We start from the raw sequence: 24,664 nt of genomic DNA, 5'->3' as shown, positions 1-24,664 counted from the left end.
TCTTCCCAACACAAGAAGTCCTGCCCTTCCTTATTTAGTCCATGATTTAGTCATGAATAACAGCGGGGCTGAGCCCCACCAGAGGTCAGAGAGTGAGGATGGGGGGAGAACAACCAAGGTGAAGACTGGACTGATCCTGAAGACCACCATCATTGGATTATTGACTCCTCCCTCTTTATCACTTTCTGTTTAAGGTTCCAAAGTTTGAGGATGTTATCACATTATTATCAACATGTAAAAGTCTGTGCTCCAATCAAATCATCAGATATAAAATGTCCATCTGGTAGAAAATGGGTGTAACAAAAGAGAATACATATTATGTTTATATATAGCAGTGGGTAGAGAGCAGAAGTCAGGAGTATGTAATGTACAACATATTGTATAAGATACAACAGATAGGACTATATAGTATCAGAATTATGTAATGTACAACATAGAGTATATAGTGTAGGGGTCAGGATTCATAATATTGGTAATCAGTGGCAGTCAAAATGTTTACATGAGACAAGTTGCAGAGATCCCACACCGCTGCCTCTCATCTCCTGAGGCTGCACTCAGTGACTTGGGTCTGAGACTATACAGACATATCCCTCCATCCGGCACAGCCAGCAGACAATAGAGTAAGTAACCCCAGGAGAATTGTTCTGTCAGAGGTCTTACTAAACCCAGCCATGGGGCAGAAGACCCAAAGCACATACCCTATTTGCATAAGTCAGTCAACACCTATGGTGAAAATCAACATTTTGATTCCAGCTGAACCCCAGAATCTCCATAAATCCAGTCTAGATACATAAATTGTGTCTGCAGCACAGAGAAGGAAGATTATCCAAGAGAAATACAGGAATACAGGATGGGGAACACAGTTCAGGAAAGTCACCAGGGGATTACAGGCTGATATCACCCAGTCCCCGCCCCACTCTGGACCAATCAGTGAGCAGTATGGGTGGAGGAATGTATTTAGTGTTAATGACCCACCCGTGCTGATCTCTGTAGGAGTGTCCTCCTCTATAAATGTCCTCGTTATTCCATCCTCCTCCATAGACTGCTGATCATCCCTCACATACATGTCTTCTTCTTCTGCTTTAAACTCAAATTCTATATCAATTGGATCTCCACTCTAAATCAAGAAAATGAGAGAGAATATCATCTGTGAAATATAAGCATACATAAAAAATCCACACATCATCTCTATGTGTCCATGTTCCAGAACCTTGTAACAGTAAGGCATGATGTGACCTTCCTGTGTGGAATCCCGGGAATACAGAGGATGGGGACATCTCTCTGGTGGGTTTCTGTAGCTGGATGACTCCACCATGGTGTCCTGGTACAGATCTTTGTGTTCTTTTAGAAATTTTGACTCCTCCATCACCCCATCCTCATCATCCTCCTCTTTTATCTCTTCTTTAACTTCAGAATCTCTCAGGTTTCCACTCTGAATATATAATAAAAATGACATCAATGGTAACAATGCAGATAATGTACAGATCCTAATGATACTATCAGTGATTGTTCCTCATCTACCTGATGATGGTGAGGGATGGTGTGACCTTCCTGTGTGGAATCCCGGGAATACAGAGGACGGGGACATCTCTCTGGTGGGTTCCCATTACTGGATCCATCTGTAGGAAACACACACACTGACTGAATACATTGTTTCTATGTGTTTATCAGATGATGGGGGATCTAGGTGGACCCTCCGTACTGCTCTCTCCTTTACAATAAAGTCTCCTCTTACCCGGTGATGTGAGGGGCGGCTGATTGTCCATCATGACGTCCTTGTAGAGATCCTTGTGTCCTTCTAAATACTCCCACTCCTCCATGGAGAAATAGACAGTGACATCCTGACACCTTATAGGAACCTGACACACACAATGATACAGTCACCATCCAGACACATCCCTTGTCTGTTACTGGATAATGTCCCAGAATTCCCAGCACCGCTCACCTCTCCTGTCAGCAGCTCCATCATCTTCTTGGTGACTTCTAGAATCTTCTGCATGTTGTGTCTCTCAGGTTTTAGGGAGTCACATGGAGGCACTGTGATGGTCATATGATCACCTGACTTCAGAAGAGGAAATCTCTGTATTGAGGAACCAATAGGAATATCATGTTAGAATCCCAGAATCCTCCTCACCTCTCCGGTCAGGTCTGTGTTTTATTAATAGAGATAAGAGGGATGTCATGTGACCTCCAAGAATCCTCCACACCTCTCCGGTCAGCAGGTAGATGATCTCCAGGATGAAGTTTATTATCCTCTCAGTCATGTGACTCCGGTCCTCCTCCATCCTCATTGATTCCATCATCTATTTAAAATACATGAATGTGCCTAAAAAAAATAAAAAGAAACATTTGGAAATTTTTTTTTTTAATCACCTATAAATGCCTGTTGCTAGGGGGTCCCTCGTAGTCTGCCTCTTTCACTGCCTGGGCTGGTGACATCACTTACCCTCGGCACAGGAAGGGCTCAGCTCTGCTCCCTCTTGTCAATCATCTGGGACCCATTACAGGTCCCAGATGACTGAGCGGCCAATCACGGCCACTCGCGCATGCGAAGTGGGTGCCAGGCTGTGAAGCCACAGCCCGGCACCCACAGTTGCAATGCCGCCGCCGCCGAACGGAGGGGGAGACGAGCGGGGCTTCAATCCCCCACATCGTTGGACCCTGGGACAGGTAAGTGTCCAATTAAAAGTCAGTAGCTTTCCCTGTAGACAGATAACATTGATAACAAAGAATTATCTGTATTGGTATTGATTGTACAATGTCTATGTTATCATTATGGTCTCTATGCTGGCTGTGCTTTGTTTCTGCTATCATTTTATTTAGTTTTGGAACTTTATAGATGTAATAATGAATAGGATCTTCGGACTTCTTCAATAGTTGTGCTCTGAGGCACTGTTGTGGGGGTCATTAAAATCAGTGTGATGTCATAGGATGTGCTGACTCTGGATGGAGGGACATTGGTAGGAGGAGCTGTGAGGTCAGTGTGATGTCATAGGACATATAGACTCTGAATGGAGGAACATTTGGAGAGGAAGATTTTTTGGGGCCCTCTATATGAGGCTCCTTTGCAAAGCAAATCATTGTTCCTGGGTGCGTCCTACCTCTGCTAAACTGGAGTGAACTTTGACCTTTACCATACAGAAATCTGTCAGGAATCTGTGAAAGTAAGCTCTCATGTGATCAGGTGATGTGCGGAGGAACGGAGTGTAAATACCAGACAATTTTCTCTAGAGCTCCTAATTATTATTATTATACAGGATTTATATAGCGCTGACAGTTTACTACAACATGAGGATAGACAGTACAATTACAATACCGTTTAATACAGGAGGAATCAGTGGATCCTGCTTATTAGAACTTACAATCTAAGAGGGAGGGTCAAGAGATACAAAAGATAACTGATGGGCTGATGAAGAATATAATGTACAGTTGTTAGGTGGGGGCAGGAAAGGCCTCTCTGAAAAGATGTGTTTTCAGGGATCGTCTGAAAGAGGATAGAGTAGGAGATAGTTGGACGGATTGGGGTAGGGAATTCCGGAGGATGGGATAGGCTTGGGAGAAGTCCTGGGCTAAGCATGGGAGGAGGTCACAAGGGAGCTAGAGGGCTGGAAGTCTTGGGAGGAATGAAGAGAACGATTAGGTTGGTATTTTGAGACTAGGTTAGTGGTGTAGTTGGGGGCCGAGTTGTGGATGGCTTTGTAAGTTATTGTTAGTATTTTAAATTTAATTAGTTGGGTGAGCAGAATCCAGTGGAGGGATTGGCAGAGAGGAATAGCAGACGCTGAACGGTTTGGAAGATGGATGAGCCTGGCAGCAGCATTCATGACAGACTGAAGGGGGATAGCCTATGTAAAGGTAAGCCAATAAGGAGGGAGTTGCAGAAGTTGAGGTGGGGGATGACCAGGAAGCTTTGTGGTGTTCTTGGTTAGGAAGGGACATATCTTGGAGATGTTGCGGAGGTTGAGGCAGCAAGTTTTGGGCAGTGATTGGATGTGGGGCAGTCTAGGATTACACCTAGCACCTTGGCATGTGGGGACGGGTAGATGGTTGAGCCGTTAATTTTGACAGAGAAATCAGGGGAAGAGGCACGTGGGGGTGGAAATATTATGAGCTTAGTTTTGGATAAAGTGAGTTTGAGGAAGTGATGTGACATTCAGGCTGATATGTCTGTTAGTAAATTGGTGATGCGTGAGGAGACAGATGGAGTGAGCTGAGGGGTAGAGAGATAGATATGGGTGTCATCGGTGTAGAAATGGTATTGGAAGCCATGACCCAGGGAGGAGGTGTAGATGGAGAAAAGAAGAGGTCCACGAACAGAACCTTGGGGGACCCTGATTGAGAAAGGAAGAGGAGAAGAGGGAGTAGAATTTTAAGTGACACTGAAGGTGCGGTGGGATAGTTAGGATGAGAACCAAAAGAGCACAGTCATGGAGACCAAAGGTGCGGAGTTTTTGTGAGGAGGAGGGGGTGGTCAACCATATCAAAAGGCACCAGAGAGGTCCAGGAGGAGTAGTGTAGAATAGTGTCTGTTGGTTTTAGCCGTTAGTAGGTAATTTTTTGAGTTTTGGGAGAGCAGCTTCTGTGGAGTATTGAGGGCGAAATCCAGACTGAAGGGGATCAACAAGTTTGTTCTTAGTCAGATGGTCGCTCAGTCTGTTGCAGACCAGACAGACATTCAAGGAGTTTGGAGGAAAAGGGGTGTAAGGAGATGGGGCATAGGTTGTTAAGATTGGCGGGGTCCAGCAAGGGCTTTTTAAGTATGGGGCTGACTAGTGCATGCTTTAGAAAAGTTGCGGAAGATGCCAGAAGAGAGGGAGAGGTTGGAAATGTGAGTAAGGGTGGAGAATGGAACTAGAGGGTGACCATAACATTTGCGAAGAAGCAGGATCTAGTGGACAGGTGGTTAGTGGGGCAACCTTTTCTATAGTAGGAGAGTTGAATAAGGGAAGTAATGATTGAACCTGTGGACATGGGGTTTTAAATGGGGGAGGTATCTGCGCACTGGAGACCTCCTCATTAATTGTATCAATCTTATTTTTGAAGTGATTGCAGTGCATTGTGGGCTGCTGATTGGCCAAAGCATGCACCTGACCTGCATGCCAACCACAGCACGCTCTGCTGCGAAAGCCATGATTGGCCAAAGGCAGGGTGCCTTTGGCCAATCATGGCTCAAGGGGCTAAGTCCACGCCTCACACTATGTTAGGCTGCTTACATAGCAGCCATACATAGTTTTATGAATGAGAACAGCAAAATGACATTTGTAAAGGAAAAAAATGACATTTAAAACTGCTCGCGGCTGTAATGTATTGCCGGATCCTGGCAACATGCATAAAAAGCATTGAAAAAAACGGCATGGGTCCCCCCCTAGTCCATTACCAGACCCTTTTGGTAAGGATATTAAGGGGAACCCTGCACCAAAATAAAAAAAATAATTGCGTGGGGGTCTCCCCAAAATCCATACCAGGCCCTTCAGGTCTGGTATGGATATTAAGGGGAACTCCGCACAAAGATTTAAAAAAAATGGTGTGGGGGTACCCCCAAAATCCATATCAGGCCCTTCAGATCTGGTATGGATTTTAAGGGGAACCCTGCTCCAAAATTTTTAAAAAATGGCATGGGGGCCCCCAAAATTCATACCAGACGCTTTTCCGAGCATGCAACCTGGCAGGTTGCAGGAAAAGGGGAGGCCCTTTTCCTGCCACCACCTCCTGAACCGTACCATGCCGTTTTTTTTCAAAGATTTTTATGTATATTGCATTCATTACAGCCGCAAGCAGGTTTAACTACTTCAGCCCCGGAACATTTTACCCCCTTCCTGACCAGAGCACTTTTTACAATTTGACACTGCGTCGCTTTAACTGACAATTGTGCGGGCGTGCGATGGGCGTGTGACGGGCGTGCGACGCTGTACCCAAACAAGACAGAGAGGACTGCGAGTCAGTCCTCTCCTGATTGACTCTACTCACGGGAATTCCTCCTGAACACCACCGCACTTCCCTTAAAAAGGGACCATACCCCAAATATCAGTGAAATATAGCACCCATCCAGGACCCAACCTTGGCGTCCTGTACAATTGTTTCACTTTAAGCATTATTAAAATCACTGCTCCTGAAAAAAATGCCATTTTTAAAACTTTTTTGCATTGATCCATGTCCCCTGGGGCAGGACCCGGGTCCCCAAACACTTTTTATGACAATAACTTGCATATAAGCCTTTAAAATGAGCACTTTTGATTTTTCATGTTCGTGTCCCATAGACTTTAACGGTGTTCGCACAAATTTTTTACCTGTTCGCAAGTTCTGGTGCGAACCAAATGGGGGGGGGGGGGGGTGTTCGACTCATCCCTAGTAGAGAAGAGTTGATGGGGACTGGATGAGAAGGTGTTAATGAGAGTGATAAAGTAAGTCTGCTTGGCAGTGTGGGGGCAGCAATTGCATTTTTGGAGGGCAGATTTATACTGGTTGAAGTCTTTCTGGAGCTTAGTCTTATGCCACAGGTGCTCTAGAGTGCGGCTACATTTTCTGAAACCTCTGGTGTCATCTGTTTGCCAAGGTTGTAGGGGTCGGGGGCCTGATTCTGTGTGGTGAGGGGGGTGAGCTTGTCTAGGGAGGATGACAGTGAGCTGTTGTAGACAGAAGTGGCTAGGTTGGGGCAGGACAGGGATGAGATTTTATCATAGAGGTGGTAAGTAGCAAAGAAGAGAAGGTTTAACCACTTCAGCCCCGGAAGATTTGACTGCTCAATGACCAGACCATTTTTTGTGATACGGCACTGCAGCGCTTTAACTGACAACTGCGCGGTCGTGCGGCGCTGTACCAACATAAAATCGACATCCTTTGTTTCCCACAAACAGAGCTTTCTTTTGGTGGTATTTGATCATCTCTGTGGTTTTTATTTTTTGCGCTATAAACAAAAAAAAGAGCGACAATTTTGAAAAAGAGAACACAATATTTTGTACTTCTTGCTATAATAAATAGCTCCAATTTTTTTTTTAAAAGCTATTTTTTTTCTCAGTTTAGGCCGATATGTATTCTTCTACATATTTTTGGTAATAAAAAAATCACAATAAGCGTATATTGATTGGTTTGAGCAAAAGTTATAGCGTCTACAAAATAGGGAATAGATTTATGGCATTTTTATTATCTGCAATTTTTATCGAGACTGCAACATTATGGACACTTTTGACCAATTTTTGGGACGATTGACAATTATACAGTGATCAGTGCTATAAAAATGCACCGATTACTGTATAAAGGTCACTGGCAGGGAAGGGGTTAAGTGTGTTCCCTAGTGTGTGTTCTAACTATAGGGGGAGGGGACTGACTATAGGAAATGACAGATCATGGTTCCTAGCTATTAGAAACTCACGATCTGCCTCACAGAACAGGGATGTTGTGTTTACACACACACACACGTTCCTGTTCTGGCTCTCGTGGCTGCGTTTGCGTGTGGCCATCTGTCATTGCAACTGCGGTCACGAGCATTGGTAACCCCCGCAGTGCAGCGGGCGCGCATGCACACCTGCTATCCCGCTTAAAGGATCCGACGTACAGCTACGACAGTTCGCGGGATCGTGCCGACCTGCTGCAGTATAATGACGGTGGCTGGACAGCAAGTGGTTAAGGTGGCAAAAGTTTCTACGGGTAACGGTTAGGCGGTTGGAGGGAGAGGAGGTGGAAGACAGGGAGAGAGCAAAACTAATAAGGTGGAAATCAGAGAGTGTGAGAGGTTTCACTGGGTGCATAGATAGGAGAATACAAGGTCAAGGGTGTTGCCATTGGAGTGAGTAGGCACCTATATCTATTGCTTCAGGTCAAGAGATGAGGTTAGACTGATAAGTTTAGAAGAAGAAGTAGTAGTAGTAATAGTATTAACAGTGAAGTCACCGAGAATGATTGTGGGGATTTCAGAAGAGAGAAAGTAGGGTAGTCATGCAGAGGTCATCAAGAAAGGTTGATACTGGCCCAGGAGGCCAGTAGATGGCAGCAATTCTTAAAGAAACGGGAGAAAACAGACTAAAACAGTGTGCCTCAAAAGAGGAGAGTGTCAAAGAGGGAGATGGGTGAAGAACCTGAAAGGTGCTGTGTGGCGCTAGGAGGATTCCATCCCTTCCGTCCACTGGGTCTATGGAAATGAGCCCAGAGAAGGCCATCATAGGAAAGGGAAGAGGGAGAAGCAGTGTCAGATTCATGAAGCCAGGTTTCAGTAATGCCAAGTAAGGTAAAGGGATTTGCGATAAAGAGGTAGTGCGGGGAGGTGAGTTTGTTGCAGACAGAGTGGACATTCCAAGGGGGCGCAGGAGAAGTGGAGGCTGGTTTTGGGAAGAAGAGAAATGGAAACCAAGTCCTGAGGATTGCGGCTGCTGCCAGAGGGTGTAGGGTGATGGGAGCGTTGGGCACAGTTAAATAATGGAGGCCCAGAGTTTGGGGATATGTCACCAGAGGTTAGGAGAAGCAGAAGAGTAAAAGAGGTAATGTGGCAGTACGATTTATATGAAGGGACATGCCCCAGCGTCCTGGAGATTTTATCAGCATGTGGGTGTAGAATGAGCAGGAGTTGGTGAGTGCAGAAATAGGGAGAGGACAGAAAGGAGGGTAATTTATATATATAAGCTGTGGGGTGAAGAAAAGGGGTGAAGGAAAGAGGACACAAGTGGTAGAGAGCACATGTTATAGAGTGGAAGAAGCACTTAATAGAGAGACGGGTCACCTACAGCTTGTTTGGTGCTTTTCAGTGCACTTTGCTATGTAAATTTTCTTCATTCAGTCTCTCAAGTGCAGAGCTTGAAGTGCATATGACTTGTATAAAGAATCACTTGGAGAAAGAATCATTAAAGGAAAGAACCCCAGCAACGTTCCCACAGCAAAGTGCTGACCCCATGAGGGTGCTCCAGTGTTATACTGTCAGGGATTGGGGTGGTTGTTTGTTAATTAAGGAATCATGAGTTAATATGGCTGATAATCAGAGCAGGTCTTTAATATCTAAAGTCAGACTAGCAATAGGACAGAGTTGTAAAGATTAGATCAGCACCTAAAATTTAGGTAAGACATGACAGAGCAACACAAACATTATAATGATGCAGACAGGACAACAGATGGTGAAGGCGACATACCAAAAGACACAGTGAAAGCAAATCGTTTCCAGTTTTTCAGTTATGGGCGGATGTGACTCAGCTGGGACATACCTGTGGAGGGACAGAGAAGACATTTTCAGATGAGACATTTAGATGAGGGAAAGCTTGAAGTGCATATCATGTTTATAAAGAATCACTAAAGAAAAGAACCTCAGCAATGCACCCATCAGCAACGATAGCCTTAGGGGCGATCTAAAAAGAGCAGAACAATAGTTATCTCCAGTCAGATTATCTGTCCTAATGGTGGGGATGGATTTTGCTGAGTGCTGGTGCCAAGTTTCCTCCCCCCAGGATCACTGCAGGTGTGGAGAAAAGCTGTGTAAGAGGATATGGAGGAGAGATGAGGAGGAGATCCAGGAATCAGGATAAAGGTCAGGACAAGCAACAGACGAGCGCATCCAAGAGATGAAGCCGGGGTCACTACACAGAAAATCAATCCAAGGAAACAACAGGCAGGACGAGGAATAGCAAGAAGGAGCTCAGAGACAAATGAGAATATTGCTCAGCCAATGGGAGATTATCTCAGCATGACTTACATAATGAAGGAGATGAGGGGGAGGGGAGGAAGTCACTTATGGTGACCATAGAGACATGGAAATTCAGCTGGTTCAGCAGGGATCGGTCACATTTCCATCCATGTGTGGTCACTGCCGGATAAAAGTCACTCGATCAGTGGCTGCAGCCAATAGCTTCATCACTGATCTGTGTATTCTGAGAGCGGAGGAGCGCCCCCCATTGTCAGAATACAATAGTGCAGTGGGGAGGATTCCCCCATCCCCCTCCAATGTGTGGATGAGGGAATCACTTCAGTTTTTTCCTCTCATCCCGCTGGCTGAACGATAAAACTGAACCATGTATGGCCAGCTTTGGAAGGAAGATATATTAATCATCAACTGATCACCCTGAAGGGGTTAATCTACATATTACCTTCTCTGCCGCCAGATCCTGCAGCGTCTTCTCTCTACGTCTTATGAAATGCAAGTCTTGTCTGCATCTGAGATCACGTCCTGTCTATATCTGACATCACTTCCTGTCTGTATCTGACATCACTTCCTGTCTGTATTCCATAGAGACTTCCTGTCTGGGTAGAGGTGAGATCACCACCTTGTGGAGCTCAGAGGAACTGCAGCCCCGGGAAACATCTCATAGTGTGAACACAGCCTTGTGCTGTGTGTGTATGTACTGTATGTCCTTCCCCTTGTCTCCTCCCTGAGTGTGTATGAAGAGGCGGAGCTCTGAGCGTGTATGAAGAGGAGGAGCTCTGAGTGTGTATGAAGAGGCGGAGCTCTGAGTGTGTATGAAGAGGCGGAGCTCTGAGTGTGTATGAAGAGGCGGAGCTCTGAGTGTGTATGAAGAGGCGGAGCTCTGAGTGTGTATGAAGAGGCGGAGCTCCTGCTGGAACAGCGGTCGGAGGAGGAGTCTAGGAGGGAGATGACAGAAAGCACAGCAGACTCTCAGGAGTGAGCGAGGAGGATCCAGTTCCTTTGCCATCGGAGGTGAGGAGAGTGTGAAGGATGTTGGTGACTCTGGTAGATGAAAAGCTGGGAGTCATATTGCTCTGGTGAGTGGGGAAGCACTACTAAGGGGGCGCCCTCACCATCACGTGTGTAAGAGGTGGAAGAAGGCGTGGCTACACTACAGCTGGCACAGTTTGGAGCACCGAGAACTTTACACCTTATCAACTTTTCAGTGATTGGTGGAGTTTGTTAACACAAAATGAGTTAATTGAAGTAGATGTAAAGTGGAAGCAGTGGACTTGCAGAGAACACTATATTGAGCACAAAATATTGTATGATTACATGAATTTGCACAGGATTTTAGTTTATGTAATATAGCAGCAAATATTATAAAATTAATGAAGTAGGTGCAAATTGGAAGCAGTGGATCTGCAGGGAACAGCATCTTGAGCACAAAGCACTTTATGTTGTATATAAATTTGCACATGGATCAGTTTACTTAATTTATTAATAAACACCATAAGATCAATGAAATAGGTGTAAAGTGGAAGCAGTAGATCTGCAGAGAATATTATTTGAGCCCCTAGCACTTTATATATGAATGTCTCCACATATTTTAGTGTATTTGTGATGATTTATGTGCACACACAATAGGACAGCGCTGTGACACATAATGCTCTTCTAGTTGATAAAGGGAATACTTACCTTTGTTACAGCAGCAGTCCGGTATAAGTTATTTTTGTAGGTATTTGAGTTGTTACACATAGCGCGGGTTTTATTCTATTTATATTGGTGACATAATTGCCCAAATCTGGGGATCAGGAGCCATTTCCACCCTTTACTCTCGGCTGGGGATCTTTGTATCCATATAACAGATGTTCTACATGACTAGGGATGAGCACAACGTTCGAGTCGAACGTAAGCTCGACTCGAACATCGTGTGTTCGCCTGTTCACCGAGCAGCGAACAATATGCGGTGTTTGGGGCAAATTCGAAAGCTGCCGGAACACCGTTAAAGTCTATGGGACACGAACATGAAAAATCAAAAGTGCTCATTTTAAAGGCTTATATGCAAGTTATTGTCATCAAAAGTGTTTGGGGACCCGGGTTGATATTTATTAAAAAAAGAGGCCCTTTGGGTCTGGTGTGAATATTAAGGGGAACCCCGAACCAAAATCTAAAAAAAAATTGCGTGGGGGTCCCCCTGAAATCCATACCAGGCCCTCCGGGTCTGATATGGAAAATAAGGGGAACCCTGCGCCAAAATTGTGGGGATGAGGCCCTTGTCTCCATCAACATGAGGACAAGGTGCTTTGGGGAGCTACTGTGGATTTTAGGGGGACCCCCACACAATTTTTTTTTTAATTTTGGTTCGGGGTTCCCCTTAATATTCATACCAGACCCAAAGGGCCTTCTAATGGACTGGGGGGGATCCCATGCTCTTTTTTTCAACGAGTTTTATCTATATTTCCGAGACCCAACAATTCATTACAACTGCGATGAGTTTAAATTACCCCAGGACAGCTACTTGAGAGATGATTGGCTCTGCCCTCTACAGGAAACACTAATCAGAAACAATATAAAAGGCCCCTCCCTTTCCTTTGACCCTCAGTTGTTTTGTGTTTCCAGACCCTCCAGGAGCACCGACACGTTTTTTTGTTTTCTTAAGGTCTGGTAACTGTGGTTGGTGGACCCCTCTTCTCTGGTTTCACCCAGGACTAGTTGTGGCCAAGTCCTGGGTGATAGTCTGTACTTTACCAGAAGGGTTCCCTATTTCTAACGGTTACTTGCCTACCTGGTGATGTGAGTAGTGGCAACTCCTTTTTTTCCCCAGCTCTGCTGTGTGGAACTGTGTTCTCCTAGTGCTTCATTGCGGTGTACCAAGATGGCGTCGGAGAACTTCCGGTGACGCGGCACCAGAAGTCACATGACGCATTTCCAGATGCCATGTTTTTTCATAAGGAAGCATGGCGTGGAGACACTGAGGACATGCTGCAGGGGAATAGTCTGCTAAACGCCGTTCTGGGTGAAGTTTTTTGCAGTACAGCAGCAGTCTTCTCTACGGCCGATCTCCGCTTGCTTCATGGAGCTTGAGGACAGGTCTGAGGATGGAGCATCCGCTCGTATTGAACCAGCGGCAGCGTCCGGGTCCCATACTGCCCCCAAGTTAAGCCCTTGTCTGTGGTTAGTTCTACAGCAAGGGACTTTTTGTATGGAACCTTTTATTTATGGTCCTTGTTTCTGCTTTTTTCTAGGCCAAACCGGTGAAGAAGAAATGTGGGAACTGTAGGGCCAGGCTTTCTGATAGTTATAAAAAAACTATTTTGTGAAGATTGTATTCCACCCAAAGCTAGTTCAGAGTCTTCCTCTTTTAAAGAGTTGATGTCTTCTATGAAGGAGGTAGTGGACTCCTTTCGGTCACTTAATGACAGGGTTACTAGTCTAGGGTCTTCCTCATCCAGACCCATAGCTCTAGAGCCTTCAGCCTCTGCTAGGTCCCTTCCCTTGTTAGTATCTGAGACTGTTAGTTCACACAATACTTCTAATCTGGAGGAAGGTGAGAATCCAATTTCTTCATCTGATGAAGAATCTGCATCGGAGGAGGATACAGGTAGCTCATCTAAATATCTTTTTCCAGTTGAGGATATTGACGAACTTCTAAAGGCAATATATACCTCGGAGCAGATTGAGATGCCACAGCAAGCCCAATCCGTACAGGATAAAATGTATAGGGGTCTACAGGTGTGGAAATCAAAAGCCTTTCCGGGAACACCAGTCACTTAGGGACATGATTCTGTCTGAGTGGAGAGAACCTGAAAAAAGGTTGTTCCAGTCCAGAGGACACAAAAGGAGATTTCCTTTTCAGTCTGAGTTTGAGGGGGTTTTCTTTAAGTGTCCTAGATTAGATGCCCCTATGTCACAGGTGTCCAAAAGGTCAGATCTTTCTTTTGAAGATTCTGGGGTCCTTAAAGATCAAATGGATAGAAAGGCCAACTCATTGCTACGTAAGGCCTGGGATGCTTCAGCTTTTTCTTTGGGTCCGGCTGTAGCATCCACCTGTGTGGATAGAAATTTATACGTATGGGTTCAGCGTCTGGATGATCTTCTTTCATCCGGCACCTTCAAAGAAGAGATTAGGGAGTCCCTCCCACTCATTGCTAAGTCAGCTGCCTTCTTAGCTGATGCAGCAGCAGATTCAGTGAAATCTGCAGCCAGGGCTTCTGCTCTCATTAATTCAGCTAGGCGAGCTATCTGGCTTAAATCTTGGGAAGGTGATCTTGCATCCAAGAATAAGCTCTGTGGCATTCCCTCCGAAGCCAAGCTCTTATTCGGTACCTCCTTAGAGGATGTCCTAGCTCGTTTCTCTGAAAAGAGTAAACGATTCCCTTCTTCCCAAAGGTATAAACCCCAGAATAAGAGGCGTTTTCGTGGCTTCCAAAACAGGACTAATTTTAAAGCCAACAGGCTAAAGACAAAAAAGAAATGGTCTTTTAACAGACAAGCAAAAAGCGGGGACTCTCTTTGCTCCTTCAGCCCCTTCCAAAAATCCCCAGTGACGCCAGGTTAGCGGTAGGGGGAAGATTGTGCCATTTCATCAAGGAATGGGCAGAGATTTCCAGCAATTCCTTTATTCTTCAAACATTGGAAACGGGTTACAGGTTGGAATTCAAAAGTCTTCCTCCTCAGAGGTTTTTTCTTACCCACCTGCCGAGAGACGGCAAGCCATGATAAATCTGATTTCTGTTTGGGAAATAGAGGGAGTTATTTCTCCTGTCCTGGAAGTTCAGAAGTTCCGGGGATTTTATCCTCACGTTTTCTGGTCAAGAAAGCTTCCGGCAGCTTTCGTATGGTCATAAATGTAAGCATCCTGAATGAGTACATAGTTTACAGATGTTCTCGAATGGAGAACATTTATTCGATGAAGAATCTGTTGTTGCCAAGGGTCTTCATGGTGACCCTGGATCTTCAGGGCACTTATTTTCATGTACCAATCTGCCAGAATCACCGAAGGTTCCTCAGGTTTGCAGTTCTCATAGGAAACGAGCCATCTCACTGGCAGTTCAATGCCCTTGCTTTTGGTCTCTCGACAGCACCGAGAATTTTTACAAAAATCATGGCCGAAGTCATGTTTTTTTTTCAGATTCAAAGTGTATTGATCGTCCCATATCTAGACGATTTTTTGATTTTTGCTCGGGACAGAGTCCCTTGTTCAAGATCTGCAATTGGTTTTGCGGACCTTTCAGAGATTGGGGTGGAAGGTCAACCAGCAGAAGTCTTGCCTGGTACCTTCCCAGTGCATATGTTTTGTGGGTTATCTAATAGACTCTGTTGTCCAAAAGATTTTTCTTCCCAAGGAGAAGATTTTGAAAATTCTTCTCTCCGTGCAGGCCTTTAAGTTGCTCCCTCAGGCCTCCCTTCGGCGGATCATGCAGTTGCTGGGTTTGATGACTGCGGCCATTCCAGGGGTACCTTGGGCCCAATTGCACTCCAGACTCCTTCAGGCTTTTCTTTTACTCCATTGGGATCACAGGAAGGATTCTCTGGATCAGCTGGTAAAACTACCAGAAGTAAATTTTCTCGATCTCGTCTGGTGGGAGCAGCGAGAACACCTACAGGGAGGGAAGGATTGGGCACAACATTCCCCAGTAAAAATGACGGGTTGGGGTGCTCACTCACTGGAGTGGCAGGCCCAGGAAGCCTGGTTGCCAGAGGAGGCAGGCCGCTCCTCAAATTTCAGAGAATTTCTAGCCGTGGGGAAAGCACTTGTGTCTCTGGAAGAGAGGATCTATTCAAAAGACCTATTAATTTTTTCAGACAATGCCACAATGGTTGCGTACCTGAACAAGCAAGGGGGCACTCGCTCAGAGTCGCTTCTATCATTAACACAGCAGATTCTATCCTGGGCGGAGATTGATGTCGCTTCAGTAAGGGCAGTCCACATCAAGGGGTCAGAAAATGTGCTGCCGGACTATTTGAGCAGGGTGCACATCAGTTCCAGCGATTGGGAACTACATCAAGGCACGTTCCAGGAGGTGGTGATTAGATGGGGTCTTCCCACAGTGGATCTTTTTGCCTCCAGTCTCAACAGAAAACTGCCGGCGTTCTTCTCTCTGGAAAGAGAGACAGAGTCCTTGGGGACGGATGCTCTCTCCTTCCCATGGGATTTCACTCTGGCTTACACCTTTCCTCCTTTTCCCCTCTTACCCCTAGTGGTTTAGAAAATTATTCAGGACCGGGCAGAAGTGGTTCTGATTGCCCCTTGGTGGCCCAAGAGGAGTTGGTTCTCCTCTCTAAAGACCCTATCTGTGTATCCTCCCTGGCCCCTACCAGTTCGGAAGGATCTGCTCCATCAGGGACCGGTGTTGCATCCAAACCCTCAGACCTTCCATTTGATGGCCTGGAGGCTGAGCTGCGCATCCTACAGTTAAGGGGGTGTTCAGAGAAAGTTATCCAAACTATCCCGGACAGCTGTAAGTTGGTCACGAGAAGAATCTATGGTAAGGTTTGGAAAACCTATATTTCCTGCCAAAGGAAACCTGGTTTAGATTCTTTTTCCATTTCCTGTATTTTGGATTTTTTACAGGGGGGAGTGGAGAAGGCCTCTCTGTCAGCGCCCTTAGGGTTCAGATTGCTGCCCTATCTTTGTTTACAGAGAGAAGACTAGTGGAGGGTCATTTGGTTAGGAGGTTCCTTTCAGCCAGATCTAGACATGCTCCCAAGCTCATCAAACATGTTCCTCCCTGGGATCTGTCGTTATTATTAAATGCACTAACCTTTTGAGCCTTTGCATGAGGCTTCCCTGAGAATTTTTTCTTAGAAGTTTTCCTTCCTATTTGCTATTACGTCAGGGAGAAGGATTTCTGATCTAGAGTCTCTTTCCTGTAAAGACCCCTTCCTGAGAATTTTAGAGGACAGGGTAGTGATTAGACCTGATCCTTTCTATTTACCCAAAGTTTCTTCCAACTTTCATAGGTCCTAGGAGATGGTCCTTCCTAGTTTCTGCACCTCTCCCAAGAATGCGGAAGAGGAAAGGTTTAGTCTTTTAGACGTAAAAAGATGTCTTCTGCTTTATCTAGAGAGATCCAGTGGTTTTAGGAGTTCCTCCCAACTGTTGGTTTTGCTCAGTGGCCCCAAGAAAGGGTCCAAAGCATCTAAAAGTTCTATTGCTAGGTGGATTAGGGGAGCAATCTGTGAGGCATACAAAGCGTCAGGTCGCACCCCTCCTTCTAGAATTGGGGCCCATTCGTCGAGATCCATGGCCACATCATGGGCAGAAAGAGCGGGGGCTTCATGGGAAGAAATCTCTAAAGCTGCCGTCTGGTCCTCCTCTCATGCATTTGTCAAACATTATAGAGTTCAGATGCTTTCCAGCCAGGACCTCTCCTTTGGTAGGAAAGTGTTCCAGGCTGTCGTCCCTCCCTAAGGTATAGAATCTTGCTTATCCTCTCAAGTAGCTGTCCTGGAAGGTGAGGGGGGAAAACCCCCATTAGACTTACCGGTAACGGTATTTCCAGGAACCTTCCAGGACAGCGTCTATATTCCCACCCTATTCTATTTTTTCACTGGTTGACCATGTTTACCTGGTGGTGGTGTGTTTTTATGTTTTTTTCTGTTTTTTTCCTCTGCCGAGTGCACCTTTGGTGGAGGTTACTTGATCTTCTAAACAACTGAGGGTCAGAGGAAAGGGAGGGGCCTTTTAAATTGTTTCTGATATGTGTTTCCTGTAGAGGGCGGAGCCAATCATCTCTCAAGTAGCTGTCCTGGGAGGTTCCTGGAAATACCGTTACCGGGGGTTTTTTCCATTAGAAATGTCATTTTGCTGTGGTATTGTTCTAAACACGGGAAACATGCGCCACTTTGCAGGCATACTATAGACACCCTCCAGGCATGATATTTAAAGGAATGTTTCATTTTTATTGTTTCACTTTAAGCATTAAAAAAATCACTGCTGCCTAAAAAACGGCCGTTTAAAAAAAAAAAAATTTCATTGATACATGTCCCCTGGGGCAGGACCCAGGTCCCCAAGTACTTTTCATGGCAATAACTTGCATATAAGCCTTTAAAACCACTTACCGACAGGCCACTGTATATATACGTCATCACTTTGAAGGTGGATATCTCGGTAACGGCAGCAGCTGCTGCCACAACCGAGGTATCCATCTTTAGGGCCAGCGGTTCTGTTTACAATAATGGTGGTCTCTGCGGCGGGCGGATTTACCGTGAGATCACCGTTATCGGCGGCGGGAGAGGTGCAACCCCCTCCCGCCGCTCTCCCGCTCCCTCTACTGCTTACCGGAGCCGTCGGTAGCGGCGGAGGCGATCGGGACCTGTCTGTGGCTGGGTATGGAGATGAGTGAGGGGAAGATGGCCCCCACCCATCTCCATACCATAGGAGGGCGGAAGCGACGTCAAAACGTCACTTCCGCCCATACGTCTTAAAGCCACATTTTTCCAATGTCATGTTTTCAAATGACAATTTTTTTTTTTTTTTTAGTCCAAATATGAGATCTGAGGACTTTTTTACCTCAGATCTCATATTTAAGAGGACCTGTCATGCTTTTTTCTATTACAAGGGATGTTTACATTCCTTGTAATAGGAATAAAAGTGACCCATTTTTTTTTTAAACAGTGAAAAAATAAATAAAATCAAGTAAAATAAATAAGAAAAAAATAAAATTTTTTTTTTAAAGTGCCCCATCCCGAAGAGCTCGCACGCAGAAGCAAAAGCATACGCGAGTAGCGCCTGCATATGAAAATGGTGGTCATAACACACATGTGAGGTATCGCTGTGATCAGTAGAGCGAGAGCAATAATTCTAGCCCTAGACCTCCTCTGTAATGCAAAACATGCAACCTGTAGAATTTTTTAAACGTTGCCTATGGAGATTTTTGAGGGTTAATGTTTGATGCCATTCCAGGAGCGGGCGCAATTTTGAAACGTGACATGTTGGGTATCAATTTACTTGGCGTAACATTACCTTTCACAATATAAAAAAAATTGGACTAACTTTACTGTTGTTTTATTTTTTTGATTCAAAAGTGTGTGCTTGTAAGACCGCTGAGCAAATACCGTGTGAAAAAAAAGTATTACAATGACTGCCATTTTATTCTCTAGGGTGTTAGAAAAAAAATACATAATGTTTGGGGGTTCTAACTAATTTTTTAGCAAAAAAACCTGTTTTAAACATGTAAACACCTAAATTCCAAAACGAGGCTGGTCCTTAAGTGGTTAAAATGAGTACCTTTGATTATTCATGTTCGTGTCCCATAGACTTTAATGGTGTTCGTGTGCTCTGCGAAATTTTTTGTCTGTTCGCATCTTCTGCTGCGAACCGAACAGGAGGGTGTTCGGCTCATCCCTATACATGACTAAATCTCCAATCAATTTTACTGCAAAACGTAATATATATATATTTCTATCCCCCTTGGTAGGAGTGGAGATGACCCATCTATAAGGACATACAGTCCATACACACACAGCACAAGGCCGTGTTCACACTACGAGATGTTTCTCAGGGCTGCAGTTCCTCTGAGCTCCACAAGATGGTGATCTCATCTCTACCCAGACAGGAAGACTCTATGGAATACAGACAGGTAGTCTCTATGGAAGACAGGAAGTGATGTCAGGTACACATAGGACATTCCATAGGAAGTAGAGAGAAGACATTGCTGGAAGTGGCAGCAGAGGAGGTAATAAGATCTTATTTTTTATTTACACCCAGTAACCCCCCGTCATGTCCGTCCTCTTTCTCCATAGTCACTGTGATGTCTTTTATCTCCAGCAGATGATGATACACACATATATAGTGTGGAAATGTAGAATAACCCCGTATATTACAATGAGGGAATTTATGGTCTGTACCACGAGGGGAGTTATTGATGTCAGTAAATCTCGGTTCCAGACATTGTATGTGGGGGGAATGAAATGATAATTAAAGGTTGGGATTAGGGAAGATTTCTGTAAGATTTTACACAGGAATGATCAGCGCCCCTCCAGAGACACTATGATGAGTCTCACAATAGGAGTCTGAAAGGGACAGGATTTTGGGGGGATGAGATGGTGAACCTTGAGGGGCAATTTTATCAAAAAAGACATCCAGATGGGAATCAAAATGGATTTTTCAGCTCAATACAATTGTTCCGGCTGGACTGAATATTACTATTAAGTTGTTTACTTTTGATTCATCTATTTTAGGCTGGCTTCACACTGGAGAATGCAGCAGCTCACAGCAGGAGTCCGGTGCGTCTCCATTCACCGTTTCAGGTCTAATTTCAGCCCGAATTTTGGGCTTATTTCAGATTAGAAACTAACCAAAAGACGCACATGGCTCCTGTGTAATTTGCACCAAAGCCGCTGCGGAGATGTGTGAACCGGCTCCATAGAGAGATGATCACAATCTCCTGCTATGCAAATTCGGAATGGTGTGAACCCAGCCCTATACATTTTTTATATCATTTTACCAGTTATTGATGATTATAAATAAAGTTTTGTTTGAAATGTGTGATATATGATTATATAGAAGATTTTTTAAAGTTATTCTGGGCTATAAATGGTTAAGGAATCTGGGTGGGGGTAGGAGCACTTTTTATAACCTCTTTAACCTGCCAATCGCCCTCCTGGACAAAGATTGTTTTTTTCCGATCCAAACACGGATCCAGGGCCCAGCACACCAAGTCATTTACAGCTGGGATTTTTCTAAGTAAGTGCTACCAGGTTACCCCAGGAGTTTGTTATTAGAAAGTTTTATTGGAACTATCATGTTGTGGATTGAGATATTTTGTCCATAGTGCAAGCGCTGCCCGAATATTTATTATTTGTAGATTAACCCCTTCCAGGACAGGGCATTTCCCCATCCATGGGGCCGGAACCTTCTCTTTATTTCGGAGTTAAATTCTATCTAGTAAAATGTGTTATTGTGTCCCCGATCACCTCCACACCAGTTATTGTGTCCCCGATCACCTCCACACCAGTTATTGTGTCCCTGATCACCTCCACATCAGTTATTGTGTCCCCGATAACCTCCAGACCAGTTATTGTGTCCCTGATCACCTCCACACCAGTTATTGTGTCCCCAATCACCATCACACCAGTTATTGTGTCCCCGATCACCTCCACACCAGTTGTGTCCCCGATCACCTCCACACCAGTTATTGTGTCCCCGATCGCCTCCACACCAGTTATTGTGTCCCCGATCGCCTCCACACCAGTGATTGTGTCCCTGATCGCCTCCACACCAGTTATTGTGTCCCGATCACCTCCACACCAGTTATAGTGTCCCTGATCACTGCCACACCAGTTATTGTGTCCCTGATCTCCTCCGCACCAGTCATTGTGTCCCTGAAAAATGGGGTGGAGTCCCCATCAAAATCCATACCAGACCCTTATCCGAGCATGCAGCCCGGCAGGCCAGGAAAGGGGGAGACGAGTGAATGCACCCCCTCTTGAACAATACCAGACCACATGCCATCAACATAGGGGCAGGAGAGCTCCCCAAAAGCACTTTATCTCCATGTTGATGAGGACAAGGGCCTCTTCCCCACAATCCTTGCTTGGTGGTTGTGGGTAAGGTGTTTATTGGAATCTGGAAGCCCCAGGGGGGCCTCCAGATCCCGCTCCCCCATGTGAATGAGTATGGGGTACATAATCCTCCTACTTATTCACCAGAAAAGTGGTTACATTTATTTATTTTTTAAATCTGTTTATTGAAGTATTATACATACAACAAAAGAAAACAAGAGTAAAAAAAACAAAAACACAGCTTAGAACGAAGTTTAAGGGTGCAGCCCACAAGCGTGTAGTACATACATAACAGAAAAAAGTGGTTACATTTAGTACAAACACACAGCCAGTTAAATTTAAATAAACGTCCCCTGAAGCAGATACAGCATCAATCATGAAGAATGCCAGCCGCCACCCCAAACGGGAAAAAAAAAACCTGAGTAGGAGTACCAGAATGTGTTTTGGGGTGTAATTCTAAGTATGTCCATTCTGTGTGTGAGAAATATCTTATTAAACTGACAAGTTTGTGTAGAAAAAAAAATTATATATATTTTCTTTCCTTCATTCTCCAAAACCTTGTATCCAAAATGACGTTTTTAAAACATTCCTTATGCTTTTCAGAAACTTCTGGAAGTGTTTACTTTTCAAAATTAGGTAATTTTGTGGCAGTTTCCGCTGTCCTGGCGCTCCAAGGCCTCCAAAAATTGATAGGTAGTCAGGAAATTAGATGCATATTTTTGTGCTCCTTGAAAGCTCAAAGGTGCTCCTTGGATTTTGGGTCCCTCTATACATCTGGCCACATACTGTTTGTGGTACCCTCATATTTGGGAGTCATAGCAGAATGTGTTTTGGGTTGTAATTCTAAGTATGCTTATGCTGTGTGTGAGAAATAATTTGTTAAGTAGAACCTTTTTCAAAAAAATAAATCATTTTTTTCATTAAAAAAAATTATGACAAAAAAATGATGCATTTTTTGATGCATAATTTGTGCTCCTTGAAAGCTCAAAGGTGCTCCTTGGATTTTGGATCCCTCTATACATCTGGGCACATACTGTATGTGGTACCCTCATATTTGGGAGGCATAGCAGAATGTGTTTTGGGTTGTAATTCTAAAGCCCCATACACACGATAGGACTTTGTACAAACTTTCCCTTGGATTTTTGTACAAAGGGCCGTACCAGGCCGCATGCCCTCAACATGGGGGGTGGGTGCTTTGGGGGAGGGGGCGCCCTGCGGCCCCCCCACCCCAAAGCACCTTGTCACCATGTTGATGAGGACAAGGGCCTCTTCCCGACAACCCTGGCCGTTGGTTGTCGGGGTCTGCGGGTGAGGGGCTTATCGGAATCCGGGAGCCCCCTTTAATAAGGGGGCCCCAGATCCCGGCCCCCCACCCTATGTGAATGAGTATGGGGTACAGCGTACCCCTACCTATTCACCTGGGGAAATGAGTATCAATAAAACACACTACACAGGTTTTAAAATTAATTTAATTTATTAGGCAGCTCCGGGGTCTTCTTCCGACTTCGGGGGTCTTCTTCCGACTTCGGGGGTCTCTCCGGCGTCTTCTCCCTCTCTCCGGTGTCGTCTCCGCGCTCTCTGGTTCTTCTCCGGTGCCTTCTTCCTTCTGCCGGGCTCCTCCGCTATCTTCTGCTCTTTTGCCAGCGAGGAGCCCGGACATCTGGATCGTCTTCTTCCCTCTTCTCTTCCAGAGATGTTGACACGACGCTCTCTCCGGCTGTAATGCTGTCTGTGCGCTCTGCTATGACTTATATAGGCGGTGACCCCGCCCCCCTATGAGGTCAGAGTCCCAGGGCATGCTGGGACTGTGAGGTCATAAGGGGGCATGGTCATAGGATGGCATGACCACGCCCACTTATGAGATCACAGTCCCAGCATGCCCCGGGACTCTGACCTCATAGGGGGGCGGGGTCACCGCCTATAAAAGTCCATTGCGGAGTGCTCAGAGACCATTCCAGCTGGAGAGAGCATCGTGTAAACATCGGAAGAAGAGAAGAGGGAAGAAGATGATCCAGAGGTCCGGGCCACCGCTAGCAAAAGATCGGGAGAAGATAGTGGAAGAGCCGTCAGAAGATCCGGACACCGGGAGAAGACATCGGAGAGACCCCCTGAGTCGGAAGAAGACCCCCTGAGTCGGAAGAAGTCCCTCGAAGTCGGAAGAAGTCCCCCGAAGTCGGAAGAAGACCCTCGAAGCTGCCTAATAAATTACTTTAAAAACCTGTGTACTGTTTTTTTTTATTGACACTTTACCCCATACTCATTCACAAAGGGTGGGGGCTCCCAGATTCCGATAAGCCCCTCGCCCGCAGACCCCGACAACCAACGGCTAGGGTTGTCGGGAAGAGGCCCTTGTCCTCATCAACATGGGGACAAGGTGCTTTGGGGTGGGGGGGGCCACAGGGCGCCTCCCTTCCCCAAAGCACTCACCCCCCCATGTTGAGGGCATGCAGCCTAGTACGGATCAGGAGGGGGGGCACTCGCTCGTCCCCACCCCCTTTCCTGACCGGCCGGGCTGCGTGCTCGGATAAGGGTCTGGTATGGATTTGGTGGGGACCCCCACACCATTTTTTCGGCGTAGGGGGTTCCCCTTAAAATCCATACCAGACCGAAGGGCCTGGAATTCCCCCAGAGGCGAATTCCCTCTCGAGCCCGCCGCAGTAGGAAAATGTGTTTTTCCTATTGCAGCCAGCGCGAGATGTACATTACCCTGTCGCCGAGAACCAGCGCGATCAGATCGCGCTGGAAACATTCTCGCGGCTGCCTACTGTAGTTTGTACAAAAGTCTGATGCTTTTGTGTACACACGATCGGACTTTGCTCCATCGGACTTTTGTTGCGGGAAAGTTTGTGCGTTCGCACAGCCAACAAAAGTCCGATGGAAACAGAAAAAGTTTGTCCGATGGAGCGTACACACGGTCGGATGTTGCTCCAAAACAGCTAATTTGCATGTTTGTTGTCAAAAAGTCCAATTGTGTGTACGGCCCTTAAGTATGCTTATGCTGTGTGTGAGAAAAAGGATTTTTCCTAACAAATTCATTCAAGACCATGTTGCAAAAATGAATACACCCCAATGAAAGTCTTATGCCGCGTACATACGATCGGAAATTCGGGCAGCAAAAGACCGATGAGAGCTTTTGGTCGAAAAATGCGACTGTGTGTATGCTCCATCTGACTTTTGCTGGCGGAATTCCCACCATGCGATCGTCTGTACAAATTCTGACAGGCAAAATTCCTACGCATGCTCGGAAACAATTTGACGCATGCTCAGAAGCATTGAATTTCATTTTCTCGGCTCGTCCTAGTGTTGTACGTCACCGCGTTCTTGACGGTCGAAAGTTCAGAGAACTTTTGTGTGACCGTGTGTATGCAAGGCAAGCTTGAGCGGAATTCTATCGGAAAAACCATTCAAGTTTTTTCCGACGGAAAATCGGCTCGTGTGTACGCGGCATTAGAAGCAAAGCTAAATTTTAGACAATAAAATCCTAATTAACCACTTCCAGACTGCCGCATGCTGATATACGTCCTAACTTTGAAGAGGAATATCGTTGCTATGGTA

At 45.5% G+C, this 24,664-nt stretch overlaps 3 protein-coding genes across 3 annotated transcripts in view; 2 read left to right on the top strand and 1 right to left on the bottom strand.

The window, feature by feature from the left end:
• The window catches only part of LOC141121711 (uncharacterized), a 155,068-nt gene extending 144,873 nt beyond the window's left edge, over positions 1–10,195 (bottom strand). The window contains exons 1-8 of the mRNA XM_073611427.1: positions 10,062–10,195; positions 9,114–9,185; positions 2,208–2,326; positions 1,946–2,080; positions 1,736–1,859; positions 1,522–1,619; positions 1,211–1,432; positions 976–1,117 (exon numbers count right to left, since the gene is read on the bottom strand). Of these exons, the coding sequence (XP_073467528.1) occupies positions 976–1,117; positions 1,211–1,432; positions 1,522–1,619; positions 1,736–1,859; positions 1,946–2,080; positions 2,208–2,303 (817 nt within the window). The 5' untranslated portion in view covers positions 2,304–2,326; positions 9,114–9,185; positions 10,062–10,195. The remainder of the gene's footprint in view (positions 1–975; positions 1,118–1,210; positions 1,433–1,521; positions 1,620–1,735; positions 1,860–1,945; positions 2,081–2,207; positions 2,327–9,113; positions 9,186–10,061) is intronic.
• LOC141121716 (uncharacterized) overlaps positions 1–24,664 on the top strand; it is a 278,834-nt gene that overhangs the window by 79,694 nt on the left and 174,476 nt on the right. The window lies entirely within an intron of this gene.
• The window catches only part of LOC141121690 (uncharacterized), a 187,011-nt gene that overhangs the window by 154,856 nt on the left and 7,491 nt on the right, over positions 1–24,664 (top strand). The window lies entirely within an intron of this gene.

Source organism: Aquarana catesbeiana, unplaced genomic scaffold (genome assembly GCF_042186555.1).
Source record: "Aquarana catesbeiana isolate 2022-GZ unplaced genomic scaffold, ASM4218655v1 unanchor228, whole genome shotgun sequence".
NCBI classification, from domain to species: domain Eukaryota; kingdom Metazoa; phylum Chordata; class Amphibia; order Anura; family Ranidae; genus Aquarana; species Aquarana catesbeiana.
This window is presented reverse-complemented; position numbering and strand designations above follow the sequence as displayed.